The sequence below is a fragment of the Protomyctophum parallelum genome, assembly GCF_964188405.1.
Source record: "Protomyctophum parallelum genome assembly, chromosome: 1".
NCBI classification, from domain to species: Eukaryota; Metazoa; Chordata; class Actinopteri; order Myctophiformes; family Myctophidae; genus Protomyctophum; species Protomyctophum parallelum.
Genome location: NC_139697.1, coordinates 105652973 through 105680472, shown reverse-complemented (window position 1 = coordinate 105680472; position 27500 = coordinate 105652973). Strand labels below are relative to the sequence as shown.

At 44.4% G+C, this 27500-nt stretch overlaps 1 protein-coding gene across 1 annotated transcript in view; it reads left to right on the top strand.

Moving 5' to 3' along the window:
• The window catches only part of LOC310856382 (magnesium transporter NIPA4-like), a gene marked incomplete at its 3' end in the record, with an annotated part of 32490 nt that overhangs the window by 731 nt on the left and 4259 nt on the right, over positions 1-27500 (top strand). The window contains exons 2-6 of the mRNA XM_083761784.1: positions 4203-4289; positions 11721-11906; positions 14823-14879; positions 17970-18060; positions 23315-23475. Coding sequence (XP_083617910.1) covers positions 4203-4289; positions 11721-11906; positions 14823-14879; positions 17970-18060; positions 23315-23475 — 582 coding nt within the window. The remainder of the gene's footprint in view (positions 1-4202; positions 4290-11720; positions 11907-14822; positions 14880-17969; positions 18061-23314; positions 23476-27500) is intronic.

Sequence of the window (27500 nt, the reverse complement as noted above, 5' to 3'; positions counted from 1 at the left end):
ATTGGGTCGTCCACTCACAGTTGACAGTCTTTGTATTGAGTTTGCGCTTGAAATGTACTCTAAATTCTACAAACTGTTAATAAATATTTCAATCAATCAATCAATCAATTCATACGAGGTTTCCACTGGGACACACACTGGTCTGATTAAAAGATTAAGTTCATAAATAACAGTAAAGAACAGTACATAAATCTACAAGTTGGCAAAGGGGGGGGGGGGGGGGGGCAGTAAATAAATAAAATCACAGACTGCCCAGAAAACATAATTAAAACAATAGAACAACAAACGCACTAAAGAAAATATAACGCATCAAGGTAAGACATGTAATCTACAGCGCTTCTCTTATTTCACAAATATATCAACATTAACCCCCTAGTGGCCAATGACGTTATTTGCGTGTTAAATCAACAAATCCCTTGTGGCCAATGACGTTATTGACGTAGTACTTAGTACTTAGTACTTTTTTTTTGTGCATTAGCTAGGTGGGGGTCTTACCCACAAAGTTTTTTTTTTTTTTTTTTTTTTATTGGCATCATGACAAAATAATAATCACACCTGTGTGAACTGAGTTGTGAAACTCCCCTCTCTCCCCCCCCCCTCCTCCTCCCCCCCTCCCGAGATAAAGACATGAATCATGACAAAATAATAATCACACCTGTGTGAACTGAGTTGTGAAACTCCCCTCTCTCTCCCCCCCCCCCCTCCTCCTCCCCCTCCCTGAGATATAAATACATGACAAAAACAAAAATCACACCAACGTGTACTAAAATGCTTATAAGTAAACGATGGAACATGCTAGGAACATAATTTTTTTCCGGTGTAAACTAGAGACTTGCAGCTTTAAAATGAGATATTTCGTGACATTGAGGTCATATCGCACATTTTTCTATTGTCATTCAAAAAGTCGCCAAAGTTGGCCTAAGGCACAATAAGATGATATTAAGGGTGGCAATAAGTGATCCATATTGAAGTATTTATTAACAGGTTTGCAGAATTGTACAGTGTATACATTTCAAACACAAAGACTGTTAACTGTGTGACTGAGACGACGCCATGAACTATATAGAGCTTGTTTACAAGATGGTCCACCTTGTTCAATTCATCAAAACGTTTAGAGAGACGTAGAAATATACACTGATCTTTATCCCATTCTGACCGGGCACCCATTTTGGTGTTTAGCATCATGTCATGCTTTAGCTATTGAAAAATAGCAGATCTACAAGCTCATATCGCGCCACCGAGTGGCGCGATAGGAGCTTGTAGGTCTGCTATTTTTGAAAAGAATCGAAGAACAACTGACATTTTTAGACTCTGATCTCAGGTCAGAATGGGTTCGTCAGACCAGCGTGTGTCCGGTGGAAACCTCGTATGGATCTGATCTCAGGTCAGAATGGGTTAAAGCCAAAAAACATCATAAAACTAATCTGTGACTGGGACCGTGTATCATAGCCTACTACTATAGGTCTGGTCCATAGCTCTAATGCAAACGCATTAGAGCTATGGACCAGACCTATAGCCTATACGGTAACAAGACCACTCGCCCCGTTTCCGTTTTCCTCCCAGAATTTTCCCCAGTGAGGGGTTGGTGGGAGAGGCTGGACAGCAGACGGCTGGACTTTGAGTTTCTCTAACTATAAACTTTCATGACAGCAGAACAGCCTAAGTACAAATATAATTTATGAAAAGCTACTACAGTGAAGTCTGTTCACAGAAGTTGTTGTAGGATATGTGGGGATTATCTGACGAGTTACCATTTGAGGGGGCAAAACCTTACATATACTAAATAATACTAAATTGTTTATAGGGTCAATATAAGTAATATAATATAGCCTTTCCACAGGAGTGTCTTTTTATATTTTTCCAAAAAGAATACAAACAGCCAATATCATATTACAAAGTTATCCCCCTCACTGGGGAAAATTCCGGGAGGAAAAACGGGCAAGCACCGGGGCTTGTAGTCCAGTATTCGCCTATACTACCTACTGCAGTGGCTACAAACTGCCAAACTTCCATAAGGGAAGATTTTTACGACTCTAGCAGTGACTCTCAACCCGTTTAATTTCAAGGACCCTCGCCGCAGGTTGACATGCATATTAGTAGTCCAATTTATAGTGTAAAAGCAAATGGAACCAAATGTACCCTAACGGGTACAGAGACCCATAAGGGTTCATTTTTGGTTCCAAATGATCATTTAGCTGCTATTGTAACTCCCTGGGCCTGGCTGTAAACAAGTTCTATAGCTTAGTCCAGTTACCCTGGGTAAACATGGTACCTTTCCTTTCCTTAGTCCAGTTACCCTGGGTAAACATGGTACCTTTCCTTTCCTTAGTCCAGTTACCCTGGGTAAACATGGTACCTTTCCTTTCCTTAGTCCAGTTACCCTGCAGGGTAAACATGGTACCTTTCCTTTCCTTAGTCCAGTTACCCTGCAGGGTAAACATGGTACCTTTCCTTTCCTTAGTCCAGTTACCCTGGGTAAACATAGTACCTTTCCTTTCCTTAGTCCAGTTACCCTGGGTAAACATAGTACCTTTCCTTTCCTTAGTCCAGTTACCCTGGGTGAACATAGTACCTTTCCTTTCCTTAGTCCAGTTACCCTGGGTAAACATAGTACATTTCCTTTCCTTAGTCCAGTTACCCTGGGTAAACATAGTACCTTTCCTTTCCTTAGTCCAGTTACCCTGGGTAAACATGGTACCTTTCCTTTCCTTAGTCCAGTTACCCTGGGTAAACATAGTACATTTCCTTTCCTTAGTCCAGTTACCCTGGGTAAACATGGTACCTTTCCTTTCCTTAGTCCAGTTACCCTGGGTAAACATAGTACCTTTCCTTTCCTTAGTCCAGTTACCCTGGGTAAACATGGTACCTTTCCTTTCCTTAGTCCAGTTACCCTGGGTAAACATAGTACCTTTCCTTTCCTTAGTCCAGTTACCCTGGGTAAACATGGTACCTTTCCTTTCCTTAGTCCAGTTACCCTGGGTAAACATAGTACCTTTCCTTTCCTTAGTCCAGTTACCCTGCAGGGTAAACATGGTACCTTTCCTTTCCTTAGTCCAGTTACCCTGGGTAAACATGGTACCTTTCCTTTCCTTAGTCCAGTTACCCTGGGTAAACATAGTACCTTTCCTTTCCTTAGTCCAGTTACCCTGGGTAAACATACTACCTTTCCTTTCCTTAGTCCAGTTACCCTGGGTAAACATGGTACCTTTCCTTTCCTTTCCACATTGCTCCATGATTGTTTTCAAAAATAGCTAAAGTTTAAAATAATGCCTGAAGTGTTATCTAGTTAAAACAGAGACGGCCATGTGTACTGTCAGGACTCCCCCCAGCATGTTGACACTGTCAACATGACACCTGCCTGTCTGGTCTGACCAAGACACACTAAAGCCCCCCCCCCCCCCCTCTCTCTCTCAGTTCAATTCAATTCAATAAGCTTTATTGGCATGACATTTTACAAGTGTTGCCAAAGCACAATCGAAGATATGACAAACAACAACATAACATAATATCAATGACATGAAATGACATAATAATAAAATAAAATTAAGCAGATCTAAAATAGCAGATCTACAAGCTCATAGCGCGCCACCGAGTGGCGCGATATGAGCTTGTAGGTCTGCTATTTTTGAAAAATCAAAGAACGACTGAAACAGAAACATAGCTTTTTCAGAAAACTGTCGGGATGTAGAAGAACATTTTTAGAATCTGATCTCAGGTCAGAACGGTAAACTGTCAGGATGTATAGAAGACATTTTTAGAATCTGATCTCAGGTCAGAATGGTAAACTGTCAGGATGTATAGAAGACATTTTTAGAATCTGATCTCAGGTCAGAATGGTAAACTGTCAGGATGTAGAAGAACATTTATACAATCTGATCTCAGGTCAGAATGGTAAACTGTCAGGATGTAGAAGACATTTATATAATCTGATCTCAGGTCAGAATGGTAAACTGTCAGGATGTATAGAAGACATTTTTATACAATCTGATCTTAGGTCAGAATGGTAAACTGTCAGGATGTAGAAGACATTTATAGAATCTGATCTCAGGTCAGAATGGTAAACTGTCAGGATGTATAGAAGACATTTTTATACAATCTGATCTTAGGTCAGAATGGTAAACTATCAGGATGTATAGAAGACATTTTTATACAATCTGATCTCAGGTCAGAATGGGTTAAATACTCTCTCTCTCTCTCTCTAGGGTCTGTGGTTGCGTTGAGATGTGGTTCTCAAACTGTGGCGTGTGTGATCAGCGGGGCTCCGCCCTACAACACCACGCACACGCCAGGTACACGCATGGCACACGCATGGCACACGCATGGTACACGCATGGCACACGCATGGCACACGCATGGCACACGCATGGCACACGCATGGCACACGCCAGGTACACGCATGGCACACGCATGGCACACGCCAGGTACACGCATGGTACACGCATGGTACACGCATGGCACACGCCAGGTACACGCATGGTACACGCATGGCACACGCATGGCACACGCATGGTACACGCATGGTACACGCATGGCACACGCATGGTACACGCATGGTACACGCATGGCACACGCCAGGTACACGCATGGTACACGCATGGCACACGCATGGTACACGCATGGTACACGCATGGTACACGCATGGCACACGCCAGGTACACGCATGGCACACGCATGGTACACGCATGGTACACGCATGGCACACGCATGGTACACGCCAGGTACACGCATGGTACACGCATGGTACACGCATGGTACACGCATGGTACACGCATGGCACACGCATGGTACACGCCAGGTACACGCATGGCACACGCATGGTACACGCATGGCACACGCATGGTACACGCCAGGTACACGCATGGCACACGCATGGTACACGCCAGGTACACGCATGGTACACGCATGGCACACGCATGGTACACGCATGGTACACGCATGGTACACGCCAGGTACACGCATGGCACACGCATGGTACACGCATGGCACACGCATGGTACACGCATGGCACACGCCAGGTACACGCATGGCACACGCATGGTACACGCATGGTACACGCATGGTACACGCATGGTACACGCATGGTACACGCATGGCACACGCATGGCACACGCATGGTACACACATGGTACACGCATGGTACACGCATGGCACACGCATGGCACACGCATGGTACACGCATGGCACACACATGGCACACGCCAGGTACACGCATGGTACACGCCAGGTACACGCATGGCACACGCATGGTACACGCATGGTACACGCATGGTACACGCATGGCACACGCATGGTACACGCATGGCACACGCATGGTACACGCATGGTACACGCATGGTACACGCATGGCACACGCATGGCACACGCATGGCACACGCATGGTACACGCATGGTACACGCCAGGTACACGCATGGCACATGCATGGTACACGCATGGCACACGCATGGCACACGCATGGTACAATACAATACAATACATGGTACAAAACTCTGATGCTGGCATTCAAAGCAACCAAAGGTATGGCTCCCCCATATCTTACAAGTATGATTGAACCCTACAAACCCTCCCGCGCACTCAGATCAGCCAACGCAGGGAAACTGGAAGTACCCTCACTAAAAACGCCGGGACAACGCTCCACACGTCCCAAACTCTTCTCCCTTCTGGCTCCAAAACTGTGGAATGCACTTCCCATTGCAGTCAGAACTGCAGCATCACTCCCAATCTTCCGCCGTAGCCTGAAAACCCACCTTTTCAGACTCCATCATGGCCCATAGCACTTACCCTAACCCCTTACATAGCATTTCTGTTGGCTTAGATAGCATTTGACACAGACTTATAGCATGTTATGTAGACAGCACTATAATTGTATTGTATATAGTCATAGCACGCCATAGTACATATGTATAGCATAGTAGTGAATATGTATAGTTTATTATGTATAGTGTATGTATAGTTTCATCATATAGATATTCCACTGTTACCTTCTTATCTTACGCATGTTTCATGATAAATGCTTTTATGTGATGTATTCCCATGCTTTTGTTCTTGCCTAAATGTAAGTCGCTCTGGATTAAGAGCGTCTGCTAAATGCCTAAATTGTAAATTGTAAATTGTAAATTGTACATGCATGGTACACGCATGGTACACGCATGGCACACGCATGGTACACGCATGGTACACGCATGGCACACGCATGGCACACGCATGGTACACGCATGGTACACGCATGGTACAAGCCAGGTACACGCATGGCACACGCATGGCACACGCATGGCACACGCATGGTACACGCATGGTACACGCATGGTACACGCATGGTACACGCATGGCACACGCATGGCACACGCATGGTACACGCCAGGTACACGCATGGCACACGCATGGCACACGCATGGCACACGCATGGCACACGCATGGTACACGCATGGTACACGCCAGGTACACGCATGGCACACGCATGGCACACGCATGGCACACGCATGGTACACGCATGGTACACGCATGGCACACGCATGGCACACGCATGGTACACGCATGGTACACGCATGGTACACGCATGGTACACGCATGGTACACGCATGGCACACGCATGGTACACGCATGGCACACGCATGGCACACGCATGGCACACGCATGGTACACGCATGGTACACGCATGGCACACGCATGGTACACGCATGGTACACGCATGGTACACGCCAGGTACACGCATGGCACATGCATGGTACACGCATGGCACACGCATGGCACACGCATGGTACACGCATGGTACACGCATGGTACACGCATGGCACACGCATGGCACACGCATGGCACACGCATGGTACACGCATGGTACACGCATGGTACACGCCAGGTACACGCATGGTACACGCATGGCACACGCATGGTACACGCATGGTACACGCATGGCACATGCATGGTACACGCATGGCACACGCATGGTACACGCATGGCACACGCATGGTACACGCATGGCACACGCATGGCACACGCATGGCACACGCATGGCACACGCATGGTACACGCATGGCACACGCATGGCACACGCATGGTACACGCATGGTACACGCATGGCACACGCATGGCACACGCATGGTACACGCATGGCACACACATGGCACACGCCAGGTACACGCCAGGTACACGCATGGTACACGCATGGCACACGCATGGTACACGCATGGCACACGCATGGTACACGCATGGTACACGCATGGTACACGCATGGCACACGCATGGCACACGCATGGCACACGCATGGTACACGCATGGCACACGCATGGTACACGCATGGTACACGCATGGTACACGCCAGGTACACGCATGGCACATGCATGGTACACGCATGGCACACGCATGGCACACGCATGGTACACGCATGGTACACGCATGGTACACGCATGGCACACGCATGGCACACGCATGGTACACGCATGGCACACGCATGGTACACGCATGGTACACGCATGGTACACGCCAGGTACACGCATGGCACACGCATGGTACACGCATGGCACACGCCAGGTACACGCATGGTACACACCATGGTACACGCATGGCACACACCAGGTACACGCTTGGCACACGCATGGTACACGCATGGCACACGCATGGCACACGCATGGTACACGCATGGCACACGCATGGCACACGCATGGCACACGCATGGCACACGCATGGCACACGCATGGTACACGCATGGTACACGCATGGCACACGCATGGCACACGCCAGGTACACGCATGGTACACGCATGGCACACGCATGGCACACGCATGGCACACGCATGGCACACGCATGGTACACGCATGGTACACGCATGGCACACGCATGGCACACGCCAGGTACACGCATGGCACACGCATGGCACACGCATGGCACACGCATGGTACACGCATGGTACACGCATGGCACACGCATGGCACACGCATGGCACACGCCAGGTACACGCATGGCACACGCATGGTACACGCATGGTACACGCATGGCACACGCATGGCACACGCATGGCACACGCCAGGTACACGCATGGCACACGCATGGCACACGCATGGCACACGCATGGCACACGCATGGCACACGCATGGTACATGCATGGTACATGCATGCACGCACACACGGGAGGGGGGGGGGGGGTTCTAGGGTTAACCCATTCTGGGCGGGAACCCCTGTTGGTTTTAAGCATTATGCTAAACTTACTAGCTGTTAGTAAGTATAGCAGATCTACAAGCTCATAGCTCTAGATCTACAAGCTCATAGCTCTAGATCTACAAGCTCATAGCTCTAGATCTACAAGCTCATAGCTCTAGATCTACAAGCTCATAGCTCTAGCCGAGGATCTTCTATTTTTAGAAAGATATTGAAAATGTGCGGCAAATCTTTGAATATATATTCTTTCAGAGACAACGTTTTTAACTCAAACCTTTGCTTCTGAGGAGGGGTCCCTGGAACTACATATGTTCAGATGGGGGTCGGCGGCCAAATACAGATAATTCTGGGGGTCTTTGACATGAAAATGTTTGAGAACCACTGACACAGAAACATAGGGTTTAACCCTGTGAGAACCACTGACATAGAAACATAGGGTTTAACCCTGTGAGAACCACTGACACAGAAACATAGGGTTTAACCCTGTGAGAACCACTGACATAGAAACATAGGGTTTTAACCCTGTGAGAACCACTGACATAGAAACATAGGGTTTAACCCTGTGAGAACCACTGACACAGAAACATAGGGTTTAACCCTGTGAGAACCACTGACATAGAAACATAGGGTTTAACCCTGTGAGAACCACTGACACAGAAACATAGGGTTTAACCCTGTGAGAACCACTGACACAGAAACATAGGGTTTAACCCTGTGAGAACCACTGACATAGAAACATAGGGTTTAACCCTGTGAGAACCACTGACATAGAAACATAGGGTTTAACCCTGTGAGAACCACTGACATAGAAACATAGGGTTTAACCCTGTGAGAACCACTGACATAGAAACATAGGGTTTAACCCTGTGAGAACCACTGACATAGAAACATAGGGTTTAACCCTGTGAGAACCACTGACATAGAAACATAGGGTTTAACCCTGTGAGAACCACTGACACAGAAACATGAGGTTTAACCCTGTGAGAACCACTGACATAGAAACATAGGGTTTAACACTGTGAGAACCACTGACATAGAAACATAGGGTTTAACACTGTGAGAACCACTGACATAGAAACATGAGGTTTAACCCTGTGAGAACCACTGACATAGAAACATAGGGTTTTAACCCTGTGAGAACCACTGACATAGAAACATAGGGTTTAACACTGTGAGAACCACTGATATAGAAACATGAGGTTTAACCCTGTGAGAACCACTGACATAGAAACATAGGGTTTAACACTGTGAGAACCACTGATATAGAAACATAGGGTTTAACCCTGTGAGAACCACTGACATATAAACATAGGGTTTTAACCCTGTGAGAACCACTGACATAGAAACATAGGGTTTTAACCCTGTGAGAACCACTGACATAGAAACATAGGGTTTAACACTGTGAGAACCACTGACATAGAAACATGAGGTTTAACCCTGTGAGAACCACTGACATAGAAACATAGGGTTTAACACTGTGAGAACCACTGATATAGAAACATAGGGTTTTAACCCTGTGAGAACCACTGACATAGAAACATAGGGTTTTAACCCTGTGAGAACCACTGACATAGAAACATAGGGTTTAACCCTGTGAGAACCACTGACATAGAAACATAGGGTTTAACACTGTGAGAACCACTGACATAGAAACATGGGGTTTTAACCCTGTGAGAACCACTGACACAGAAACATAGGGTTTTAACCCTGTGAGAACCACTGATATAGAAACATGAGGTTTAACCCTGTGAGAACCACTGACATAGAAACATGAGGTTTAACCCTGTGAGAACCACTGACATAGAAACATGGGGTTTTAACACTGTGAGAACCACTGACATAGAAACATGAGGTTTTAACCCTGTGAGAACCACTGACATAGAAACATGAGGTTTAACCCTGTGAGAACCACTGACATAGAAACATAGGGTTTAACCCTGTGAGAACCACTGACATAGAAACATGAGGTTTAACCCTGTGAGAACCACTGACATAGAAACATGAGGTTTAACCCTGTGAGAACCACTGATATAGAAACATAGGGTTTTAACCCTGTGAGAACCACTGATATAGAAACATAGGGTTTTAACCCTGTGAGAACCACTGATATAGAAACATAGGGTTTTAACCCTGTGAGAACCACTGACATAGAAACATGAGGTTTAACCCTGTGAGAACCACTGACATAGAAACATAGGGTTTTAACCCTGTGAGAACCACTGATATAGAAACATAGGGTTTTAACCCTGTGAGAACCACTGACATAGAAACATGAGGTTTAACCCTGTGAGAACCACTGATATAGAAACATAGGGTTTTAACCCTGTGAGAACCACTGATATAGAAACATAGGGTTTTAACCCTGTGAGAACCACTGACATAGAAACATTAGGTTTAACCCTGTGAGAACCACTGACATAGAAACATAGGGTTTTAACCCTGTGAGAACCACTGATATAGAAACATAGGGTTTTAACCCTGTGAGAACCACTGACATAGAAACATGAGGTTTAACCCTGTGAGAACCACTGATATAGAAACATAGGGTTTTAACCCTGTGAGAACCACTGACATAGAAACATAGGGTTTTAACCCTGTGAGAACCACTGACATAGAAACATGAGGGTTTAACCCTGTGAGAACCACTGATATAGAAACATAGGGTTTTAACCCTGTGAGAACCACTGACATAGAAACATAGGGTTTTAACCCTGTGAGAACCACTGACATATAAACATAGGGTTTTAACCCTGTGAGAACCACTGACATAGAAACATAGGGTTTTAACCCTGTGAGAACCACTGATATAGAAACATAGGGGTTTAACCCTGTGAGAACCACTGACATAGAAACATAGGGTTTAAACCCTGTGAGAACCACTGATATAGAAACATAGGGTTTTAACCCTGTGAGAACCACTGACATAGAAACATGAGGTTTAACCCTGTGAGAACCACTGACATAGAAACATAGGGTTTTAACCCTGTGAGAACCACTGACACAGAAACATAGGGTTTTAACCCTGTGAGAACCACTGACATAGAAACATGAGGGTTTAACCCTGTGAGAACCACTGACATAGAAACATAGGGTTTAAACCCTGTGAGAACCACTGACATAGAAACATAGGGTTTAAACCCTGTGAGAACCACTGACATAGAAACATAGGGTTTAACCCTGTGAGAACCACTGACATAGAAACATAGGGTTTAACCCTGTGAGAACCACTGATATAGAAACATAGGGTTTTAACCCTGTGAGAACCGCTGACATAGAAACATAGGGTTTAACCCTGTGAGAACCACTGATATAGAAACATGAGGTTTAACCCTGTGAGAACCACTGATACAGAAACATAAGGTTTTCCAGAAAACTGTCATGATTTTTTAATACATTTAGTAGAATCTGGTCTCAGTCCATAAATGGGTTAAATTATTGTGATTTAGACGATTGTGTAAAAAGTACTAATAATTAACACATGACTTCCTGATCCTGGTACGATAGCCTCGGTCGCTGACTACTATAGCCAATCAAAATGTGCCGCGTGGTTAACCCCTCCCCTGTCCTGCAGCCCCATTGGTCAACACCACAGACGCCCACGGCCTAAACCTGTCCGGCGACAAGGAGTGGTCCAACTACAACTTCTGGGTGGGGCTTAGCCTGGCCATACTGTCGGCCTTCCTGATTGGAGGGAGCGTCATCCTCAAGAAGAAGGCCCTCCTCCGATTGGCCGCCTCCAACGGACAGACCAGAGCAAGTGGGTGGAGTCTTAATTACTGACCTTTTTTGTAAGCGTTAACATTTAGGGATGGACCTCGTTAAGTTTTATTTATAACGAGCTGCTTTAGGGATGGACCTCGTTAAGTTTTATTTATAACGAGCTGCTTTAGGGATGGACCTCGTTAAGTTTTATTTATAACGAGCTGCTTTAGGGATGGACCTCGTTAAGTTTTATTTATAACGAGCTGCTTTAGGGATGGACCTCGTTAAGTTTTATTTATAACGAGCTGCTTTAGGGATGGACCTCGTTAAGTTTTATTTATAACGAGCTGCTTTAGGGATGGACCTCGTTAAGTTTTATTTATAACGAGCTGCTTTTCGATCAGTCTTATCGAGCCGGGTTCTTATTGAACCCCAAAGCTTATTGATTGATAACAGGTACTCAATAACCCCAAAGCTTATTGATAACAGGTACTCAATAACCCCAAAGCTTATTGATAACGGGTACTCGATGTCCAGGTCTTTACAGACAGGTCCTTATTTTAACCCATTTAGACCTGAGGCTGATTTAAAACAAAGGCTTCTAACAGTTTTCTGAGAAAACCTCTCTTTCTGTGTCAGCGGTTCTGAAAGGGTTAAAACCTCTGTTTCTGTGTCAGCGGTTCTGAAAGGGTTAAAACCTCTCTTTCTGTGTCAGCGGTTCTGAAAGGGTTAAAACCTCTCTTTCTGTGTCAGCGGTTCTGAAAGGGTTAAAACCTCTGTTTCTGTGTCAGTGGTTCTGAAAGGGTTAAAACCTCTCTTTCTGTGTCAGTGGTTCTGAAAGGGTTAAAACCTCTCTTTCTGTGTCAGTGGTTCTGAAAGGGTTAAAACCTCTGTTTCTGTGTCAGTGGACCCCCCCCCCCCCCCCCCCCCCCCAGAAGCAAAGATTTGAGTTAAAAACGCTCACTGTGAAAGAATATATTCAAAGACAAAAAGATTTGCACTACATTTTTGCAGTTGTGAACTTTATTGACACGTTATCTCTGCATCTCTGGTGACGGTCGACTCCCCACTATAGTCCATTAGAGAGAGAGTGTGTGCGTGTGTGTGTGTGTGTGTGTATGTGAGTGTGTGTGTGTGTTTGTGTGTGTGCGCGCGCGTGTGTGTGTGTGTGTGCGTGCGTGTGTGTGTGTGTGTGCGTGCGTGTGTGTGTGTGTGCGTGCGTGTGTGTGTGTGTGCGCAGTGCCACCCGATCCCCAGGGCCTAGTTTGAGGTTTTTAGGTCGTATTTACCAAGGGTTGTCTGAACAATGCACGCATTGCGTGTGTGCACGCACGCACACACATGCACATGCACACGCACGCACACACACACACACACGCACGCACGCACGCACACACACACACACACACACGTGCACACAGACGCACATACTCAGAGCTCCGGTTTCATATTCAAACCAGTTTAAACTGGAGCCGAACAATGGCTCTCATGCTTGTCTGCACACAATAAGAGCCTCCCTGTAGATTTAACTTTTAACCCATTCTGACCTGAGATCAGATTCATTACGAGGTTTCCACTGGACACACACTACTGGTCTGATTAACCACATTCTGACCTGAGATCAGATTCATACGAGGTTTCCACTGGACACACACTACTGGTCTGATTAACCCATTCTGACCTGAGATCAGATTCTAAAAAAAATTCAGTCGTTCTTCGATTTTTCAAAAAATAGCAGACCTACAAGCTCGTAGCGCGCCACTCGGTGGCGCGCTACGAGCTTGTAGATCTGCTGTTTTTCAATAGCTAAAGCATAACATGATGCTAACACCAAAATGGGTTCCCGTTCAGAATGGGTTTAAGAGCCTTTTAATTAACCCCAGGACACTAAAACCCAACTCTTGTCACTAAAAAGCAGAGTTTATTTTTTATTTTTATCCGATGCAGTGTTGAATTCGTCGACTATAATACTATGACAAAAAAAAAAGTCCCTCGACTACCTTTTCATTCACTGACGAAAAAATGACATGGAAACTACTATGACTAAAACTACGACTAAATATACTGACAATTTCATCAACAAATAAAAACTAGACTAAAATGTTAGGAAAGGGACTATAGTGGACAACAGATCCAGTATGAGTCATTTTACACTGGGTCGCATGCTGGGAAAATAGCAGATCTACAAACTCACAACGCTGTTTGTAGTGTACGACGACATCATGGCCCAAAATAGTTTGAGAAACACCCGTTTTTTTTTTTTTTTAAAGAAAACTGTCTTTTCTGATTTTAGAAGATATGGCTTTACAATAACGACCTATTATAAAGCATTTATAAACATTTATAAGCAGTTTGTAGATGAGTAATAATCATGAACACTCATTGTTGTCATCCTTAAATGTTTACCTAAACATTTATAACTATGTTTAAACATCATTTATATGTTATTAGTAAGGTATTAGTAAGTAGTAAACTATTCACATAGTTATAAATGTTTACCTAAACATGTATAACTATGTTTAAACATCATTTATACGTTATTAGTAAGGTATTAGTAAGTAGTAAACTATTCACATAGTTATAAATGTTTACCTAAACATGTATAACTATGTTTAAACATCATTTATATGTTATTAGTAAGGTATTAGTAAATAGTAAACTATTCACATAGTTATAAATGTTTAGGTAAACATTTACAGATGTCAACAAACAGTCGACATGTTCATGATTATTACTCGTCTACAAACTGCTTATAAATGTTTATAAATGCTTTATAACAGGTCGTTATTGTAAATAGTGTTACCGAAGATATTTGTAGAATCGGGTCTAAATGATAACATTTGTGTGTGTGTGTGTGTGTGTGTGTGTGTGTGTGTGTGTGTGTGTGTGTGTGTGTGTGTGTGTGTGTGTGTGTGTGTGTGTGTGTGTGTGTGTGTGTGTGTGTGTGTGTGTGTGTGTGTGTGTGTTCCAGGTGATGGTGGTCATGGTTACCTCAGAGACTGGTTGTGGTGGGGCGGCCTCCTGACCAGTAAGAACTGAATATATTATATTTTTCTGACTTTTGTTTTCTGTGTTGGACTGAGTTTTTGGTTAACCCATTCTGACCTGAGATCAGATTCATACGAGGTTTCCACTGCCTGGGACACACACTGTTCTGATTAACCCATTCTGACCTGAGGTCAGATTCATACGAGGTTTCCACTGGGACACACACTGGTCTGATTTAAGAGAGGACTCAAAACTGTCCTTTTCACCAAAGCATTTTCATAGCCTTGCCCTTTATGTTTGAAATGTTCCTGTTCTTTTAGATGTTTTTAATGGTGTGTTGTTTCTTTTGCTTTCATTCTCTGCTGTAGCACTTTGAGATTCTTTGAGAACATTATTATTATTATTATTATTATTATTATTATTATTATTATTATTATTATTATAAATAACTCTATATTGTGACAGTAATCATTGCTATAGTGTGTTCAGTAACAGTGTTAAATAGCTCTATATTGTGACAGTAATCATTGCTATAGAGCAGGGATGTCAAACTCAAATACACATTGGGCCAAAATAAAGAAATTGGTACAAGTCGAGGGCCGGACTGTGTTTCAACACACGGCCATTTTTGGGGAGAGGGGTAGCTGAAAGTTGACCACAAGTTGATATACTTTCACTGCTGATCAATAGTGAAGAGAAGACGCATGCTTGGCGCTTGCGGGCCCTCGATACGTGACAATGCACTCGCAGTGCATTGTGGTACTTGTAGTATTATGGTGGTCCGTGCAGTATACCAGAGGGCCAGTTCTAATACTAATTAAATATCATCCCACGGGCCAAAGATAATTCATTCGCGGGCCTGATTTGGCCCCCGGGCCTTGAGTTTGACATATATGCTATAGAGTGTGTTCAGTAACAGTGTTAAATAGCTCTATATTGTGACAGTAATCATTGCTATAGAGTGTGTTCAGTAACAGTGTTAAATAGCTCTATATTGTGACAGTAGTCATTGCTATAGAGTGTGTTCAGTAACAGTGTTAAATAGCTGTATATTGTGACAGTAATCATTGCTATAGAGTGTGTTCAGTAACAGTGTTAAATAGCTCTATATTGTGACAGTAATCATTGCTATAGAGTGTGTTCAGTAACAGTGTTAAATAGCTCTATATTGTGACAGTAATCATTGCTATAGAGTGTGTTCAGTAACAGTGTTAAATAGCTCTATATTGTGACAGTAATCATTGCTATAGAGTGTGTTCAGTAACAGTGTTAAATAGCTGTATATTGTGACAGTAATCATTGCTATAGAGTGTGTTCAGTAACAGTGTTAAATAGCTTTACATTGTGACAGTAATCATTGCTATAGAGTGTGTTCAGTAACAGTGTTAAATAGCTCTATATTGTGACAGTAATCATTGCTATAGAGTGTGTTCAGTAACAGTGTTAAATAGCTCTATATTGTGACAGTAATCATTGCTATAGAGTGTGTTCAGTAACAGTGTTAAATAGCTCTATATTGTGACAGTAATCATTGCTATAGAGTGTGTTCAGTAACAGTGTTAAATAGCTCTATATTGTGACAGTAATCATTGCTATAGAGTGTGTTCAGTAACAGTGTTAAATAGCTCTATATTGTGACAGTAATCATTGCTATAGAGTGTGTTCAGTAACAGTGTTAAATAGCTCTATATTGTGACAGTAATCATTGCTATAGAGTGTGTTCAGTAACAGTGTTAAATAGCTCTATATTGTGACAGTAATCATTGCTATAGTGTGTTCAGTAACAGTGTTAAATAGCTCTATATAGTAACAGTAATCATTGCTATAGAGTGTGTTCAGTAAGGCCTCATTCACACCAATCAAGCAAATGTTTGGTCGTTTTTTCTAGTTGTTTTAGCCCACCACAATGCTTTTCCAATGGGAGTCACATGGTTTGATCAAACATTTGTGTTTGATTGCCGGTTGCTGGTGGTGTTCTGCCCCCCCCCCCCCCCCCCATCAAACACAAATGTTTGATCAAACCAGTGTTGTTTTCGTCGACTAAAACTAAGGCGAAAAATGTTCGTCGACTACCTTTTTTCACTGACAAAAACTAATGGAAACTAAATGAAAACTGAGCTACGATGACTAAAACTAAGACTAAATATACTGACAATTTCGTCGACAAATAAAAACTAGACTAAAATGTTAGGAAGGGACTACAGATCCAGTATAAGTCATTTTACACTTGGTCACATGCTGAAAATAGCAGATCTACAAGCTCAGCGCGACGCGTTGTGAGCTTGTAGATCGGCTATTTTCAGCAAGTGTAAAAACACTCATTACGACGGCATCAAGGCCCGCCAAAACACATTTTAGTCGACTAAATCAACTGTAGATTTAGTCGACTAAAACTAGACTAAACACTTAACACATTCCGGGTGACTAAAATGTGACTAAAACTAAATGAAAACTACTCAAGAGACTATAATGACTAAAACTAAAATAGAAATCTGCTGGCAAAAACAACAGTGGATCAAACCATGTGACTTCTCCCATTGGAAAAAGCATTGTGGTGGGCCCAAAAAAACATTAAAAAAATACCAAACATTTGCTTGTTTGGTGTGTGTGTGTTTGGTACGTGTGAATGAGGCCTAACGCTGTTAAAGGTTTTATGACATTAATTTTAATTTATTTTTATTTTTATTTTTTCTTTTAGGTTTTATGACCTCTATTACACCCAAAAAAAACCTGAACTTTGAACATTCAGTGGATTTTCTGTGGTCTGAAGTTTTCTTTGGGGTTTTTTGGGGCCTTTTGAGCTACAATGAAAACAGGCAACACAGTGAAAACAACAGGCAACACAGTGAAACAGTGACATCTGCTGGCAAATCCCATTGGCATGCATATATGGGATTTGCAGTAAGTGATGTCACTTACTGCCGGCAAATCAGAGCACCTGTTTGAGCCAGAAAACCCCAGATCACAGAAAATCTACTGAATGTTAAAAGTTCATGTTTTTCGGGTGCAATTGAGATTAGAAAACCTAAAAAAAAAAACAAGAACAATTCCAAAACCTTTTTTTTAATGTCACAATCCCTTTAAATAGCTCTCTCTCTCTCTCCCCCCCCCCCCCCCTTCCCCCCTCCAGTGGGTCTGGGGGAGGGGTCTAACTTCGCAGCCTACATGTTCGCGGCTGCCACGGTGGTGACCCCCCTAGGAGCTCTGAGTGTTCTGATCAGGTACGGTGACCCCCCCCCCCCCCCCCCTATGAGTCTGATCAGGTACGGTGACCCCCCCCCCCCCCTATGAGTCTGATCAGGTACGGTGACCCCCCCCCCCCCCCCCCCCAGTGAGTGTTCTGATCAGGTACGGTGACCCCCCCCCCCCCCTATGAGTCTGATCAGGTACAGTAACCCCCCCCCCCCCCCCCTATGAGTCTGATCAGGTACAGTAACCCCCCCCCCCCCCCCAGTGAGTGTTCTGATCAGGTAGGGTTAATTATGTGTTAGTGTTTAGTCTAGTTTTAGTCGACTAAATGTCATAAGATTTTAGTCGACTAAATCTACAGGTGATTTAGTCGACTAAAATGTTTTTTTTTTGCGGGCCTCGATGCCGTCGTAAGGACTGTTTTTACACTTGCTGAAAATATTTTTTGCGTGCAAATAAACAAGGCATTGTGTCGACTGTGACCATGACATAAACAAATTCACTGCACTGATTTGTTTGCCCGCCTGTGTGTGTGTGTCTCTCTCTCTCTCTCTCTCTCTCTCTCTCTCTCTCTCTCTCTGTCTCTCTGTCTCTCTGTCTCTCTGTCTCTCTGTCTCTATCTCTCTATCTCTCTCTCTCTCTCTATCTCTCTATCTCTCTATCTCTCTATCTCTCTATCTCTCTATCTCTCTATCTCTCTCTCTCTCTCTCTCTCTCTCTCTGTCTCTCTCTCTCTCTCTCTCTGTCTCTCTCTCTCTCTCTCTCTCTCTGACCACATTCAAAACCATGTTCAGGTTATCAGGAGTGGTGGAAAGTAACTAAGTGCATTTAGTACTGTGCTAAAATATATAGTATATATACTGTAATTACATTCATGAATCCACTTGTTGACCGGCTGTCAGCGTTGAGGAATTATTTTTACAAGGGTTTATATGTGACCCTACCATTAACATCCTACTGTGTTTAAGGCAAAAATGTCCACACTGTAAATCCCTGGAACATGTGACACGTGTAAACCTAAACACCATGTGTGTAATAATAAAATGCCAAGTGTTTATGAATGGTCATAAAATACAGTAGAACACGAGTTCACTCAAACGCCTCACGAGAACACCTAGTGTTCGAATTCTAAACACCTATAATATGACTGACTTTGATTGTGAAAACTAAACACGTTTATGTGTTTAAAAAGTGTTACAGGCGATTAAACATGTTCTTCTGTTTATAATCTAAACACTGTGACACGTTTAAAAAGTGTTACAAATATGTGTTTAAAACTGTTTATAACCTAAACGCTTGGGTTTAGTGTGTAAATGTCATTATGCTTTCATGTCAAACTGGGGGGGGGGGGGGTTTCATGATCTGTAGACTAATATGCATTGTGTAGAAAACTGGTGGTCCTTGATATTGCTAGAGCCTTATAAATCTTCTCTTATGGGGGTCCCTGAATCACTGCTAGAACCTTATAAATCTCCTCTTATGGGGGTCCCTGAATCACTGCTAGAACCTTATAAATCTCCTCTTATGGGGGTCCCTGAATCACTGCTAGAGCCATAAAAATCTTCTCTTATGGGGGTCCCTGAATCACTGCTAGAGCCTTATAAATCTTCTCTTATGGGGGTCCCTGAATCACTGCTAGAGCCTTATAAATCTTCTCTTATGGGGGTCCCTGAATCACTGCTATAGAGCCTTATAAATCTTCTCTTATGGGGGTCCCTGAATCACTGCTAGAGCCTTATAAATCTTCTCTTATGGGGGTCCCTGAATCACTGCTAGAGCCTTATAAATCTTCTCTTATGGGGGTCCCTGAATCACTGCTATAGAGCCTTATAAATCTTCTCTTATGGGGGTCCCTGAATCACTGCTAGAGCCTTATAAATCTTCTCTTATGGGGGTCCCTGAATCACTGCTATAGAGCCTTATAAATCTTCTCTTATGGGGGTCCCTGAATCACTGCTAGAGCCTTATAAATCTTCTCTTATGGGGTCCCTGAATCACTGCTATAGAGCCTTATAAATCTTCTCTTATGGGGGTCCCTGAATCACTGCTAGAGCCTTATAAATCTCCTCTTATGGGGGTCCCTGAATCACTGCTAGAGCCTTATAAATCTCCTCTTATGGGGGTCCCTGAATCACTGCTATAGAGCCTTATAAATCTCCTCTTATGGGGGTCCCTGAATCACTGCTATAGAGCCTTATAAATCTTCTCTTATGGGGGTCCCTGAATCACTGCTAGAGCCTTATAAATCTCCTCTTATGGGGGTCCCTGAATCACTGCTAGAGCCTTATAAATCTTCTCTTATGGGGGTCCCTGAATCACTGCTAGAACCTTATAAATCTTCTCTTATGGGGGTCCCTGAATCACTGCTAGAGCCTTATAAATCTCCTCTTATGGGGGTCCCTGAATCACTGCTAGAGCCTTATAAATCTCCTCTTATGGGGGTCCCTGAATCACTGCTAGAGCCTTATAAATCTCCTCTTATGGGGGTCCCTGAATCACTGCTAGAGCCTTATAAATCTCCTCTTATGGGGGTCCCTGAATCACTGCTATAGAGCCTTATAAATCTTCTCTTATGGGGGTCCCTGAATCACTGCTATAGAGCCTTATAAATCTTCTCTTATGGGGGTCCCTGAATCACTGCTAGAACCTTATAAATCTTCTCTTATGGGGGTCCCTGAATCACTGCTAGAGCCTTATAAATCTCCTCTTATGGGGGTCCCTGAATCACTGCTAGAGCCTTATAAATCTTCTCTTATGGGGGTCCCTGAATCACTGCTATAGAGCCTTATAAATCTCCTCTTATGGGGGTCCCTGAATCACTGCTATAGAGCCTTATAAATCTTCTCTTATGGGGGTCCCTGAATCACTGCTATAGAGCCTTATAAATCTCCTCTTATGGGGGTCCCTGAATCACTGCTAGAACCTTATAAATCTTCTCTTATGGGGGTCCCTGAATCACTGCTATAGAGCCTTATAAATCTTCTCTTATGGGGGTCCCTGAATCACTGCTAGAACCTTATAAATCTTCTCTTATGGGGGTCCCTGAATCACTGCTAGAGCCTTATAAATCTCCTCTTATGGGGGTCCCTGAATCACTGCTATAGAGCCTTATAAATCTTCTCTTATGGGGGTCCCTGAATCACTGCTATAGAGCCTTATAAATCTTCTCTTATGGGGGTCCCTGAATCACTGCTAGAACCTTATAAATCTTCTCTTATGGGGGTCCCTGAATCACTGCTAGAGCCTTATAAATCTTCTCTTATGGGGGTCCCTGAATCACTGCTATAGAGCCTTATAAATCTTCTCTTATGGGGGTCCCTGAATCACTGCTATAGAGCCTTATAAATCTTCTCTTATGGGGGTCCCTGAATCACTGCTATAGAGCCTTATAAATCTCCTCTTATGGGGGTCCCTGAATCACTGCTAGAGCCTTATATATCTTCTCTTATGGGGGTCCCTGAATCACTGCTATAGAGCCTTATAAATCTTCTCTTATGGGGGTCCCTGAATCACTGCTATAGAGCCTTATAAATCTCCTCTTATGGGGGTCCCTGAATCACTGCTAGAACCTTATAAATCTTCTCTTATGGGGGTCCCTGAATCACTGCTATAGCCTTATAAATCTCCTCTTATGGGGGTCCCTGAATCACTGCTATAGAGCCTACTTATTATTATAATATTATTATTATTATTATTATTATTATTATTATTATTATTATTATCATCACAATTGTTGTAGCTATTTGGCATTATTGGGCTTTAGTTTGATGGGTTATAATTGAATTGTTGTTTGGACAACAGGGGCACGCCTCCCCAGGCCTAATTGCTTGACAGAGGGTATAAGTAGGCCGGGGGGGGGGGGGGGGGGGGGGTGATGGGGGATCAGCCGGGTCAGTTGGCGCGGTAGGACGGTTGCACCTCGGACTGGATACCATGCAACACCTTTTCGTCGCGTATTTCCGGCGACGTCATTCGATTCCACATTGCCCGAAAGCCTCGCAGACAAAAGAAAATCAATTTCCGCCAAAGATTGACCGAGCTACAGACCCTTTTGTGTTTTTGCACGCTTAGTAGTAGCGGAGACTGGGGGAGAGACAGGGCGCTCACTTCCTCATCTTTCGTCCTGCGTCCTCCTTTCGTCCTCCTGAGCGCGAGATCACTTTGCTTTGCAGATTGCGTCCGACTCGTTTCACCAAAATGAAAAAACACTCGGGGTAATGGGAGAGGACAAGGTTACTTGAAATTAATTAGTCTCTGTGTAGGGAGGGATTAGTAAAATGAATTAATCTCTGTGTAGGGAGGGATTAGTAAAATGAATTAATCTCTGTGTAGAGAGGGATTAGTAAAATTAATTAATCTCTGTGTAGGGAGGGATTAGTAAAATGAATTAATCTCTGTGTAGGGAGGGATTAGTAAAATTAATTAATCTCTGTGTAGAGAGGGATTAGTAAAATGAATTAATCTCTGTGTAGGGAGGGATTAGTAAAATGAATTAATCTCTGTGTAGGGAGGGATTAGTAAAATTAATTAATCTCTGTGTAGGGAGGGATTAGTAAAATGAATTAATCTCTGTGTAGAGAGGGATTAGTAAAATTAATTAATCTCTGTGTAGGGAGGGATTAGTAAAATGAATTAATCTCTGTGTAGGGAGGGATTAGTAAAATGAATTAATCTCTGTGTAGGGAGGGATTAGTAAAATGAATTAATCTCTGTGTAGAGAGGGGATTAGTAAAATTAATTAATCTCTGTGTAGGGAGGGATTAGTAAAATTAATTAATCTCTGTGTAGAGAGGGATTAGTAAAATTAATTAATCTCTGTGTAGGGAGGGATTAGTAAAATGAATTAATCTCTGTGTAGGGAGGGAATTAGTAAAATTAATTAATCTCTGTGTAGGGAGGGATTAGTAAAATGAATTAATCTCTGTGTAGGGAGGGATTAGTAAAATGAATTAATCTCTGTGTAGGGAGGGATTAGTAAAATTAATTAATCTCTGTGTAGGGAGGGATTAGTAAAATGAATTAATCTCTGTGTAGGGAGGGAATTAGTAAAATGCGCATCAACCGACCCTGCTCTCCCCTAAATGCGAACCAAAAAGACATTGAACCTGTTGGACAATCTGTTTCTTATGTCTGCGTACATCCTTAATCCCTGAGTGCATCAGTGGGGTTTGTTAGGCTATGGTAGAAATGTTTGGAACGGACAAAATGGCCACAACACACTGGTCTAAACAGCATCACGTACTCCCCCCCCCCCCCCCCCCCCCTTCCTTCTCGAACCCCACACAGTGCAGTACTGTCCTCCTACCTGCTGGGGGAGACACTGAACCTCCTGGGGAAGCTGGGCTGCCTGCTGTGCATTCTGGGTAGCACGCTGATGGTCATCCACGCGCCCCAGGAAGAGGAAGTGACGTCGCTACAGCAGATGAGCCACATGCTGCTGGAACCGGGTAAGAGGAGGAAGTGACTCGCGCGCGCTTTGGACGTGTGTGATTGGCCAGTGCACGTCATGTGTCAGAGTCTGATTGGCCAGTGCACGTCATGTGTCAGAGTCTTAGAGTATATATATTTATAGAGAAGGCACCCAGAGGAAACCCTGGGTTTCAATGCCAAATGGACATAGTGGCCGAATGAAGGTATTGCAGCCTGGCCCCAAACACATGAACGCGCTGTCCGTCCGTTGACTATCATTGTGCACGTTCACGACGGACGGCCACTCACCATTGCAATCCGTCCCAGAATGCAGTCTGTTCCTACCCGGAAGGAGGAGTGAATCCACCTCATGTGCTTTTTGAGCAACTCAATGCAAGTGGATGGGAGGAGAACTATAACTCAATGAAAGTGGATGGGAGGAGAACTACAACTCAATGCAAGTGGATGGGGGGAGAACTACAACTCAATGCAAGTGGATGAGGAGGAGAACTACAACTCAATGCAAGTGGATGGGAGGAGAACTACAACTCAATGCAAGTGGATGGGAGGAGAACTACAACTCAATGCAAGTGGATGGGAGGAGAACTACAACAGTTTAAATATGATTATTTTCGGGGGTCCCCAGTTCAAATATGATTATTTTTCGGGGGTCCCCAGTTCAAATATGATTATTTTTCGGGGGTCCCCAGTTCAAACATGGGGCCAACCTTGACCGTAGGGGCCGCCATCAACTTTCCACCAGAGTGTTTGCGCGGAGAATTGGGGAGCATTTAGGGAGCATTGGGGGGCATTTAGGGAGCATTGGGGAGCATTTAGGGAGAATTGGGGAGCATTTGGGGAGCATTTGGGAGCATTTGGGAGCATTTGGGGAGCATTGGGGGGCATTTAGGGAGCATTGGGGGGCATTTGGGGAGCATTTAGGGAGCATTTAGGGAGCATTGGGGGGCATTTGGGGAGCATTTGGGGAGCATTTGGGGAGCATTTGGGAGCATTTGGGGAGCATTTGGGAGCATTTGGGAGCATTTGGGGAGCATTTAGGGAGCATTGGGGGGCATTTGGGGAGCATTTGGGGAGCATTGGGGAGCATTTGGGAGCATTTGGGGAGCATTTGGGAGCATTTGGGAGCATTTGGGGAGCATTGGGGAGCATTTAGGGAGCATTGGGGAGCATTTAGGGAGCATTTAGGGAGCATTTGGGGAGCATTGGGGAGCATTTAGGGAGCATTGGGGAGCATTTGGGGAGCATTGGGGAGCATTTGGGGAGCATTGGGGGGCATTTGGGGAGCATTTGGGGAGCATTTGGGGAGCATTTGGGAGCATTTGGGGAGCATTTGGGAGCATTTGGGAGCATTTGGGAGCATTTGGGGAGCATTTAGGGAGCATTGGGGGGCATTTGGGGAGCATTTGGGGAGCATTGGGGAGCATTTGGGAGCATTTGGGGAGCATTTGGGAGCATTTGGGGAGCATTTAGGGAGCATTGGGGAGCATTTAGGGAGCATTTAGGGAGCATTTGGGGAGCATTGGGGAGCATTAGGGAGCATTTGGGGAGCATTGGGGAGCATTTGGGGAGCATTGGGGAGCATTGGGGAGCATTTGGGAGCATTTAGGGAGCATTGGGGAGCATTTAGGGAGCATTGGGGAGCATTTGGGGAGCATTGGGGAGCATTTGGGGAGCATTGGGGAGCATTTAGGGAGCATTGGGGAGCATTTGGGGAGCATTGGGGAGCATTTAGGGAGCATTGGGGAGCATTTGGGAGCATTGGGGAGCATTTAGGGAGCATTGGGGAGCATTAGGGAGCATTGGGGAGCATTTAGGGAGCATTGGGGAGCATTTAGGGAGCATTGGGGAGCATTTAGGGAGCATTGGGGAGCATTGGGGAGCATTTAGGGAGCATTTGGGGAGCATTGGGGAGCATTTGGGGAGCATTGGGGAGCATTTGGGAGCATTGGGGAGCATTGGGGAGCATTTGGGAGCATTGGGGAGCATTGGGGAGCACTGGGGAGCATTGGGGAGCATTTTGGGAGCATTTGGGAGCATTGGGGAGCATTTGGGAGCATTTGGGAGCATTTGGGAGCATTTGGGGAGCATTGGGGAGCATTTGGGGAGCGACAACGCAAAGCGTATTTACGTGAGCGCGGTCCCGTGCATTTATTGCCCCCCCCCCCCCCCCCAATTAATAGCAGCATTTCTAGGTTACCTTCGTCCATAATGTCTTAAAGTCTGTGGACATAACTTGTATTTCTAGGTTACCTTCGTCCATAATGTCTTAAAGTCTGTGGACATAACTTGTATTTCTAGGTTACCTTCGTCCATAATGTCTTAAAGTCTGTGGACATAACTTGTATTTCTAGGTTACCTTCGTCCATAATGTCTTAAAGTCTGTGGACATAACTTGTATTTCTAGGTCCCTTCGTCCATAATGTCTTAAAGTCTGTGGACATAACTTGTATTTCTAGGTCCCTTCGTCCATAATGTCTTAAAGTCTGTGGACATAACTTGTATTTCTAGGTCCCTTCGTCCATAATGTCTTAAAGTCTGTGGACATAACTTGTATTTCTAGGTCCCTTCGTCCATAATGTCTTAAAGTCTGTGGACATAACTTGTATTTCTAGGTTACCTTCGTCCATAATGTCTTAAAGTCTGTGGACATAACTTGTATTTCTAGGTCCCTTCGTCCATAATGTCTTAAAGTCTGTGGACATAACTTGTTGTTGTCTGCTGGCCCTTTTTCTTTTTTTCTCCTTTTTTTATTTTTTTTAGTAGCCCGTTATATATTTTTCTTTTGACTGTACGTGGCTCCCAGTTCCCACCTGACGTTGTGTGGGAGTCCAGACTGCTCCAGACCGTACTGAATAACTGACAGCTTGCACAAGGTCTTCAGACTAGGACTGAAGTCTAAGACGTACAGTTCATTGACCGACGAACCGAACGACGATCGATGTCCTCCAAAGAGGATGACGCGATCTCCCACCATGCAACAGAATACCATGTGACGCCACGGCACGTGAGCAGTGCTTGAACATGGGACGTTCCCTTTGGACTCGACCTCCTTCCAGGTGAACGTCGCTGGACTGAATTTCCACAGATCATTGAAGTCCTGCTTATAGTTCCTTCCACCAAATATGTACAGCTCTCCGTTGTGGGAAAAGGCTGAATGACTGCGGCGTCCTACTGGGACAAGCCGTGCAGAAGGAGTGTCCATCCATTGGTCGGTCTCTGTGTCAAACACTCTGATGGTGTTGTAGTTGACCCCGTTCCGACGGCCCCCAAATACAAACATCTTTGTCCCGATGACGGTGGCAGAGTGACCTGCTGTAGCAGGAGGTGGAGTTCCTCTGGTGTTAATTGAAGTCCAGACCATCGTGGTGGTGTCCAACTTGTAGATGTCATTAGTGTCTCTATTCCCAGTCCATCCTCCATAGATAAAAATGACCTTCCCAACAACACAGACTGAGTGGCCACACCTCCCCTCTGGAACGGTCCCAGAAACCTTGGGTGTGAGCATTCTGTGGCCGTCGACATCAAATGCATAAAGCACCGTGCTGTAGTTCCATGTGTCAGACTCAGTCCTTCCCCCCCAGATGTAGATGAAAGGGTCGATCAGCACAGCTGTGCGGCTGGTTTTCATGCGGTGAACCTCTAGGGGGCGTTGTCCTCTTCTATGTGTCTCTGGGGGCAACTCGGTCCAGCATAAAGACACTGTGTTGAAGACATGCACTTCAATCCGACGCTCTGACTCGATAAAGTCTCCTCTAAAGCAGTACACTTTGTGGTCCACTGCTACAGCAGCATCATACCGTGTCTCTGGAAGCCCTTTTAGGTGCACCGTCCAACGAAGCATTTCTCACAGTAGTTTATAGGTTTCTGCCGGTAAAATAAATCAGTCCTGAAAACGCTGAATGAATGACCTGAAGGAATGCAGTCCTACTGTGTGGGTCAGCACTTATATAGGTTAGCGGGCCTACGTGTGACGTAGACATGATGTCACATGTAGGCCTAGTGTCGTAGATGACTGACGTCACCATGCGTCACTTATATATTG